The sequence below is a fragment of the Trachurus trachurus genome, assembly GCF_905171665.1.
Source record: "Trachurus trachurus genome assembly, chromosome: 24".
NCBI lineage: Eukaryota > Metazoa > Chordata > Actinopteri > Carangiformes > Carangidae > Trachurus > Trachurus trachurus.
This window is the reverse complement of record NC_139910.1, coordinates 27,605,945-27,616,253: the sequence shown is the minus strand read 5'-3', so window position 1 is coordinate 27,616,253 and position 10,309 is coordinate 27,605,945. Positions and strand designations below refer to the sequence as shown.

The window sequence follows — 10,309 nt, the reverse complement described above, 5'->3', positions numbered from 1 at the left end:
TTAACACAAATATATCACTTACTTCTGCTTTAATTAGCCACCAAGAGGAAAGTGAGGGTATTTTCCTTAAAATACTTTAACATCAAGGGGAACATGAATAATGGGCCTTTGAAGTTCAGCTGCTACTGTTATCATCCATACAGTTGAGTTTATACTCAGCTTCACTTCTCTGAATTTGAGTTGGTCATACCCACATACCTTGCACTGTTGGCATTTGCCTGGGCAATAGAGCACAATTTCAGGAAAATAGAGTACCACAAATGTAACCAGGGTTGTGAAATGAACCAGTGAGTGGGGGAAAAATATGACACATTAATCATTTTTGATTCTTTCTTTGAAATCCCACAGTTTTTAAATGCCTTGAGACTGCCATTATTTGTGGATCAGCTCAGGAATGTCACTGCAAACGCCACGAGTAGAGTGGTTGAATCTGCTGCCAACATTAACGCCATTGTTGTAATACTCAGCAATGTGGCGAACGCAACATCAGCATTTAGTATCGCAGTAGATCAAACTATAATGGAGGTATGTGGGTTAGCCTTTCCTACAGTAAATACAGTAATACAGTGTATGCTAAGTTTCACATCATCTAATTTCTACTTCCCTTTCAATTTAGAATATCCTATCAACTGCAGGCATCCTCACCATAGATCTGGCAAGGACTTCATGGGACACTCTTAACACCAGAGCCACTACAAACAACTCGAGGACAAGCACTAACATCCCTGAGGTTGACAGTGCCAGCTCCTCATTTTTGCAGTCTATTGAGAATATAACAAGCAGGCTGAACAATAACTCGTTTACCATTGACACAGATTTTATTCTCTTGAACAAAACTACGTTCACAGACACTTTCAATGAGGACTTTAATTCTTCAGTGGAGATAGACATACCAGCTACTCCGGCTGGCGGAGAGAACGAGTCGATCACAGTCATAACATTTTCCTCCATGGATAATGTACTCCCAGCCAGAGACGAAGTCAATTCATCGTCCAATGTCATCAACGGCAGAGTCGTACTTGTCCAGTCCAGCACCAGCATCACTAATATTTCCTTTACATTCGATGTTATAAATGACACACTAAGGAACCCCCAGTGCGTTTTCTGGAACTTCAGTCTCTTCAATGGTCTTGGAGGTTGGGATAGTGAGGGCTGCGTGTTGATCAACAACAACCAAACTGTCACTTGCAACTGCAACCATCTGACATCTTTCTCGATCCTCATGTCACCTTTCAGTCCAGATTTCGCAGCATTAGCTTTTATAACCTACATTGGAATTAGCATATCCTTGGCTTCCTTGGTTATATGTCTTATCATTGAAGGTGTCATATGGAGAAAAATACGAAAGAACAACACATCATACTTGCGTCATGTTTCCATTGTGAACATCGCTGTCTCACTCCTGATTGCAGATATCTGGTTTATCATTGGAGCATTCATCACAGATGAAACTGGAGACAACACATCAGCATGCTCTACGGCTGCCTTTTTCATCCACTTTTTCTACCTATCCCTGTTTTTCTGGATGTTGGCTTCTGCCCTGCTATTGCTCTACCGCACAATCAGTGTCTTCGACGGGGGGTTGTCCAAAAAGGCTATGTTAGCCATCGGATTCACCATAGGCTATGGGCTACCACTGATTATCGCAATCATAACCATAGCTGTAACCGCACCCAGGAAACAGTACATTCAAGAAAGCGGGATCTGCTGGCTCAGATGGAGAGATTCCAAAGCTCTGCTTGCATTCGTTATCCCTGCACTGACGATAGTAGTGATAAACCTGTTCATCCTGATTGTGGTGCTGTATAAAATGTTGAGGAGAAGGATAGTGACAGAAGCTGCACAGACCGATGAGAAGCACGCACTACTGGTTGTTGCACGGAGTTTGGCTGTCCTCACGCCAATTTTTGGACTAACTTGGGCTCTTGGAATTGGAACTATGATTGAGCCACACAACAAAGCTGCCCATGTCTCATTTGCCTTCTTCAATTCACTGCAGGTACACATAGTTGCTCATAAATTATTACTGTTATTCTGTGTATTCTGATTAGTGGTGTATCTTTTACCATTGGAGGCCTCTAAGCCCGAGCTGCTCTGTTTGTCTTTATAAAGGGTTTCTTCATATTGGTGTTTGGAACGTTGTTGGACAAAAAGGTATGTATGACTCATTGATCAAAAAACAATTCACATTTTGTAATTTCTAATATTGTATATGAATATATCAATATATTTATTATATCCTATTAAAATCATCAGGAAAACAGACAATAATTATGACACAAATTATTGGACACAAAGGTCTCACTGAACAAGGACACACTCAGTCATTTAACACAGGGACACACCTGAGCTTTGGATATATTGTGATATGTACTACTGAAAGATTAAAATATGATTCAATGGATTTTTGACTCTAAATATGAAGGCCATTTACTTGTTTGATATTTACGGCAGTGTGCTAATTTTTGAAAATTAAATTTCCAGGTCCGGTCAGAAATAGCTATAAAGTCACAAATATCCAGTGGTGCAACAAGGGTAAGAACAGTTTACTTTTTTATAGAAGCTTATTAGTCATTATTAGTCACTCTTTAAGCAATTGTGATTAATCAATTCAATATTTTTTAGAGCACCAGTGGTGGAACGTCATCATCCAGTGGACTGGGTCTTTTGCGGAACTTCAGAAGAGGAAGAGGTATAGAAACAACTCACAAAGAAATATTGATTTACAAAAATAAAATACAAGTCCATTGGTTTTATGGTTCTGTGAGCTATGCTAGCAGTCTACCTTGGTTAGCCTGTTGGTGAAATTCTGGAGTAAACCTTTATCTTTTTTCTGCTGTAAAAATTGATTTGACATTTCATAGAAACCATCAGAGTATCTTTATTTTTATGATTTAGTGACATTTCATTTTCTTTTTTCCACTATCACCTTGCCAGAAATCTCCTGTTTTCCTATACGTATAGCGCTCTTCTTCATCATATGACACACAGACAAACAGTTTGTCTAATCACCTCAACTATTTTTTTGAGACTAGCTGCCTTCTCCAAACAGTTCCAAATAGTCATAATCTAATGTTCATACAACCAAATTTAACTTTTTCAAATTTGACTTTCTTCAAAGTCAAGCTATGTAGCAGATAATGTGGTACTTAGTCTATTGTTATAATTGTGATTAACTGAAGTAATGTTTTGTTTATTTAGTTTGGTTTAGTTCATTAGTTTATTATGTCGAAGACAATCCCAATTAATCAACTGTATCAATAACAGTAAAAGTTCAAGTTCAAGTTCACCTTTATTTATATAGCACGTTTAAAAGACCTGTCACGGTCAGCCAAAGTGCTTTACAGCGCAGATTAGCCAACATGGCTAATTTCCTGCTGTATAGTTCCCGGACAGATGACAATAGGCACCCTAAAAAACTAAACAAAAAACAAGAACAATATAGTACAGCACACTGATTAAAAAGAGAGCGTTAGGACAGCTGGGAGACAAGATGAATCAATGAGAGAGAACAGTGAAACATCAGTACAATCATGCAGAGACAACACATATTAAGCAGCTCATAAAATATAATCACACATCAGCAAATCACATTCAGGAGTGCAGACAGACATCACATACTGTATAGACAGGCAGCATCCATGATCATGACGCAAATAACACAGCCATATCTTAGTGTGTGCAGGTGTAATTGTTGGCAAACCATGTTTTTAACTTGGCCGTAAAAGGGTTAGGGTTAGAGTATGTATGTGTATCTTTGATATGTGGGAAGTGAGTTCCAATTATGTATTGCTTTAACAGAGAATGATAACTGACGAAATGTACTTCTTCTTGAGTGGGACTGAAGTCATTGTGTTTCTTATATATTTAAAGTTTGCTAAACTGAACCTAACTCTTTGACTCTTTTTATGTGCTTTTTGAACATTAAATTGGGAGATTTGTTATCTGGTCCTAATTGTTGAGAAACCACAACAAACAGCAGCTCAACCAAAAGCTGCTGCTTGTCCCACTCTGCCCATTCTGTGTTAGCATGCTGACCTTGGATTTAGCTCAAAGCACTACTGTGAGAAAGCACAACCTAGCTTTATGTCCTTCATATTGCCTTAAACTGACTGGTGTTGTTTTATTGCTTTTTTCAGATGGTTACAATGTGTCATCTAATGACTCCGGCTTGGCTCAGTCCTTCAGCAACACCTGATGACCTTTGTAGACTGTTTGACAGTTTGATTTTGGAAGTTGTTTGTTATTTACAATATCTGATGTCTTGATGAAAAATGAATACAGTTTTAAAACCATTGCACTATTGCAGACTATTAATTCTATCTGTAAAACATTGTGTTTGTTTATTTGTGTGTGGGTGTGTGACTAAGTGACTGAGTGACTGAATGAGAGCGAGATGAATCCAGGTGCTCCTCATTCTGTGGGGGCCTAAGTCACTTTATACAGTCACATTATTAGGACTTGTTATAATAATAATAATAATAATGTAAAATATTTAACTTTTAAGGTGAAGACATGTTTTAAGTTTAGGGTAAGATTATGCTTGGTGTTTGTGTGTGTGTGTGTGTGTGTGTGTGTGTGTGTGTGTGTGTGTGTGTGTGTGTGTGTGTGTGTGTGTGTGTGTGTGTGTGTGTGTGTGTGTGTGTCCAGCAACAAAGTAGATGCAAAACAGTCCTTGCTTTGGTTTGCCAATCAAATCAGTTAGACAAGGCGAGGCTATCTCACACACATCGGTAAACTTGTTTATTCAAGGGTTGGCATCACAATGACAAATTGTCTTGGACAGGACTATCAGTCAAATATAATTCCAAATAAGGTAAAGGTATCACTAGGAATTATTCAGAGAAAACTTAGAAATACATTTTTAACTTTTCTCATCCGAGCAGTAAGAAATCAATGTATTACCTTTCCAAAGAAGGGATGTCACGATTATAGATTTACTTGGTACGATTATTGTCAGTGAAATAATCATGGTGTTACGATTATCACAGTTATTATGCATTTATCAATTTCACAGCACTATTATGTGTAAAATCAAACATAGTCAAAATATAATTATAGTATAATTTTTTATAATTTTAAAATATGACCAATTATTAATGCCCCAAGGGAAGTGTTTGAAATATCCAAGTCATTAATTGTCATCTAATTGTGTAGGTATATGCATGTATGTATAATTACGGGTGTATATGTAAATTATATTCATGTTTTCGTAACACAAGACAGGTTTAGGTAGTTGTTCAGTATTTAAGGAGAGGGGGTGGGAGTTTATAAGTTTTACTTCTTCTCACTCCTTTTCGAATATGTATTTCTATATCTCATGTTTAAATGTTTTGTCTTATTCTCTTTTTTTTTCTTTTTCATATTTGAACATTTCAATCAATCAATCAATCAATCAATCAATCAATCAATCAATCAATCAATCAATCAATCAATCAATCAATCAATCAATCAATCAATACCAAATGTTTACGTTAATTTTAATCTGTTTTTTAAAATTACAAAAAACCTACCAATTCAATGTTACGTAAATGGACCAGTATCTGTATTTACCTTTACTTTGGTGCACTTCTGCCAATATGGTTCCAACATATTTTAATTTTTTTGGAAAGTGATGGTATTTAGGAATCTTTACGATTAATTAATCGTGACGTTTAATACTGTGATTAATTGTGACATCCCTACTTTGAATAACCATTTTGAGGACTCTGGCCCATCTTGGCTGCTCAGAGGTCACAATTAGGACAGGGTGATGTAAATCGCCAGTGTGTGTGTGTGTGTGTGTGCGCGTGTGTGCGTGCCTGTGTGTGTATATAATGCAAACAACTCACGGTACTTGACATGTGTGTATTTTTTGCAAATCGTGAAACATCAAACTGCACAATGTACTGTTTGATAGGGATGTAAATGTGAGAACTTGTTCAAGCTGCTCCATCATCTGGTAACATGCTTTTCATTAGAGTTTCATAAAAAGTTGAATTCTTTAAATAGATTTTTAGAAGGACACTGTTTTGTGTCTAATGTGTCAGAATAAATGTGTCTTAATTTTGTTTTGTTGACGTGTCTCTTTCTGTAAAGTCTTTCAATCTCACAGAGCTGTGGTTTTAGGACATGACCAGTACCTGTATGTACAGTGTGCACATTTGTCCATTTTTAAAACTGACATCAAGTATCATTAGAAAATGATCATTACGTGTACAACATGACACACCCCAGTTAATGAACACAGTATGTGGCTTTTACTTCATCTATCCAAACCAAACCAACTGGTACAGAAGCAATATGCATATAAACTGTTGCTGTCCATTTTTGGTCTGTGGTTATTTATTTATTATTTTTTTTATGTAGAGTGTTTTGCATACTGACATTGTGCTCTGGGTCAACAATGCTCGACATTATATTGTACCATACCAGCAGCTGGATGCAGTTACTTCCTGGAATTTTCAAGATTCCAGGAAGTTTACTCCCAGCGAGAAATAACATATAGTTCCCTCTGGACACTCATTATCATTATTTTTTGCATTTCTTGTTTACATATCTTAAAAATGAAGCAGAGTTTGTTAAATAAATAAGCTTTACATGTGCAGGTGCTTTAGAAGTTTGGACAGAACCACATTGGCTTTCCTCAGGCCATGGTTAGCTTAACATAGTATAAAGACCAACACCTTAAGTCACTGATGAACACATTGAACACATTTTGCTTGTTAACCCCGCATGAATAAAAGTAAAACATGACTACTGATGAAAGTGATATAAAACAATACCAAACCCCTCCTTTACTGTCACAGAAATTAAAATATAAAATGCTTCATGAAAACCTGTTTCATTTCAAACATCATTGAAACCTATACATATATATTTCATGACATACTGAAACATCCACACTGGTCAAGAGGTCACAATGTAAGGTTAATTGCAAAAGACTGCAGACGTTTCCAGAGTCTACTCCAGTGTCAGCAGGTTTTGCACGTAGCCCTGTGGTATGGCTAATGAATGAATGGTATTGAGCTGCCCTCAGACATTATTGCCTTATAACCCCAAGTTGACAAGGATTATGGCGATATCTTTGTTGCTATGCAAATTCCCAGCATGTGTTTGTTTGCTAACCTGAACTGAGGAAAGGAAATAAAAGAGTTTGGGCAAGATGCAGCGAGCTGATGGTTTCTCTATGCCATATTGCCTTCCACATAGTTTATTTAGTCTGATCTTAACCAAAAACTTAAACCACATTCAAGTTCCACACATTAGTACATGTATGGATTCTGCACTGGTCTGATCTGAGATGTATCTGTCTCTGCTGCAGATGACTTCTTGCTTGGTGAGCCCACTTCTTTGAAGCAATCATGTTCTTATCAGAAAGTGTCTATTTGACAGAACCATCACTATGATAACCAAGGGTCCTTAACATGAACTTTAAGGAGGCCAGTTGACTTAAAGAGCAGCAATGGTTTCATGAGACAGACATCTGCTGCTGTGTGACCTCAGGTGGGGGAGTGCTTGATTTGGTAGACAAATATCCATGGAAAGTTAAAAGACATATGCTGACCAGACCAGCTGGCATGGAGACATGCCATCAATGCAAATGGTCTTTCAGCACAAAGCCAGGACATGACAGTGTCCCGTAACCCTCCACCCGCACCAAACATGTACACACACACACCCTGCTCTGTCTGACGCAGTCTTTCTGCTAGATGTCTTTACTTTGACTGTATTTCTGCGCCTGATATGGAGTAAGGTTGGATTTCTGTTCGCCAAATGCAGCAAAGAAGAGTCACTCCTCTGTGAAAAGCCAGGTAAGAGCTTTTAACGTCTGCATTTTTATGTTTGTGAAAAAGATGTAATGTGAACAGAGGAGAGATCTTAGTATGTAAGATGTACTTCACTGGACTGTAGACAATGTGGTGCATGGTCCCTTGAGAAACGTTCATGGTGTGGTATTATTATGCTACTGTATTAGAAAACTTCAGCTTTGTAATCAATCAATTTCAAGTCTTTTACAGTTCAGTGTGAATTTATATTGTTTATTTCTGTGGCAGTAAACAGTTCAGCTCAGTCAGCATTTAAGGTTAAAGGCTCTCCTCCTCAAAGCAAACAACTAAAACACTGAAGCTGGACTGTTTGGAGGTTTTCTTGGTATTGCACTTGAAAGAATTACTGGCTGTGAGGATTTCGAGTAGATAAATGGACAATTTATTCTTACTATAGTTGGGGAAACGGTTTGCACAAAGTCTGTGAAAATGTTGTCTTACTGTAAAACAAGCCTGTTTGCCTGATGCAGGGCCAGTTTTGTTCTTTTTTTTAATATTTAAATTGTATTAGGGGTTATACAATATACAAACAGACGAAGGACAGTACAGTACAAAACATTACAATACTAGGACAGTTTACATGAACAAGACAAACTCAAGGGAGGGGGGTGGGGTGGGGGGGGGGGGTGCAGCACAAAACAATAAGTAAGTAACACTAAGTTAACAGCAAGCACTGTAAGTCTTGACCTTACATATATGATAATTCCTGAGGAAGACGTATGGAGTAGAAGGAGACAATATGGATGGAACTTAGGTACAGACATTACAAGGAGTCACATGGAACAAAAAGCCCTGTTAAAAGTCTCAGTGGCCTAAAGGCCTTGATTCGATGGGACCACATTATGCTGGGGTGAGGGCGAGGTGCTGTGCTGTCATAAAGTTTCTAATTATGTCCCATAAGCCGTCCTCCCTCCTGTGAAGGTCCAACAAGGCCGAAGCAGCCTTTTCCATGCTTACAAGATTTAAAAATTCATCCAACCAAATTCATCCAAATTTCAGCATGTTAAAACAGCCGAGGTTTCTAACTTTCCAATTCATGAGTATTATACGTTTAGTTGCAAAACATGCCAGTGAGACAATTTTTTGTGCAATTGAAGAGTTAAAGCCAGTCGATTGGACACCTAACAGGCATGTAGCTGGAGAAAGAGTCAGTTCAGTATTTAAAATTTGGGACAGTGTGTCTCTGACTGCATCCCAGAGGGCCTTGACAGCAGGACAGAACCAAAGTGAGTCAGGGTGCCGGCCTCCCCACACCCATGCCAGCATAGGTCTGAAACAGAGTTATCCATCTTGTTTAGCTTGTAGGGCGTGATGTAAGCTCTATGTAAGATTTGAAAACTGATAATCCTGAAACGTGCACACATTTGGTAAAAGATACAGTGTTATTCCAAATTCTGTCCTATTCATGCTCGGCCAGTACCGAAACGTCATGACTAAATATTCCTTTTGTGAGTGAATACAGTGTATGGGAGTTTAACTAAAAGTTTGCCTATGCACCTGTCTGTTTAAAATAGATGTGCAAAGTGTTCTTTCCAAGGCTGTAAAACAAGCAACAACAAAAACAAAAAATTATATGAATAGAACTACATTTACCTGTTTTCAAACATGGTGGTAATCTGTAAGTATTTTCAGATGTATTCATTAATTTATTTTAAGAACAAAAGGTGGGTTTAAAGGTCTCCATATCAAAACTTCCAACATTAATTGACACTGTAACCCTCAAAATAAATTATTATTATTATTATTATTATTATTATTATTATTATTATTATTATTATTATTATTATTATTATTATGAGTAGGAAGGTTTACAATAATACAATTGCCTTGGCTGTTTGGAAGACATTCCTGTTAACATGTTTATGATGGGCTTTTGTATGAATCCCAAACAGGAGAATAGGAGAATGGTTTCAGTCATTTTGACCCTTGTTGTTCGTGCCTCTAATGTAATATAAAGAGAACAGCAGTGCTGTTGTGTTACATGGCCACAGTTTAACACTGGGTAAAAGGACACCATGTCCTACCCAACAAGAAAATGAGGTGGCCATGAACTGTACCACATCAAAAGGCTATTGGCTATATTGTGCTACGGATGTGGGCAGGAATGAACAGTGCACTGTTAGGAGAAACTGAAAACCACCACCTCCTTGTTTGTGTTCATAGTTCAAATGCAAAGTGATGCAAACAAGTGTGACTTCCTAAAATATGAGCTGCACACATAGCTGTGCATTATGGTCTCATAAAAGGATATTGATGTGTTGACATACAATAGCAAGTTAATGTTGCAAAGATCATTGAATGTTATACTGTGACAGAAGTTAATGTAGTTACATTGTTTAAGCTGTAGTAATGATTTTAAAGGATAAAGTAACAAAATATATAGAGCGATTGTAGGTGGGGTATAAGTCCCTATTGTGCTGATTGAAGACTTTTGAGACTTAAAGTGGATCAGTTAACTGATTACTGTCCAAATGTTAATAACTGCATGTACATTCACTCAC

At 37.5% G+C, this 10,309-nt stretch overlaps 1 protein-coding gene across 1 annotated transcript; it reads left to right on the top strand.

Annotated features, from left to right (window-relative positions):
• Window positions 1–519: 519 nt before the first annotated feature.
• On the top strand, window positions 520–4,198 carry adgrf7 (adhesion G protein-coupled receptor F7; the record flags this gene model as incomplete). The annotated part of the gene is made up of 6 exons (XM_084000804.1): window positions 520–525; window positions 617–1,999; window positions 2,113–2,154; window positions 2,485–2,535; window positions 2,626–2,692; window positions 4,140–4,198. 6 exons carry the CDS (start codon window positions 520–522, stop codon window positions 4,196–4,198), a joined length of 1,608 nt encoding a protein of 535 aa, XP_083856930.1.
• Between the last annotated feature and the right edge of the window lie 6,111 nt (window positions 4,199–10,309).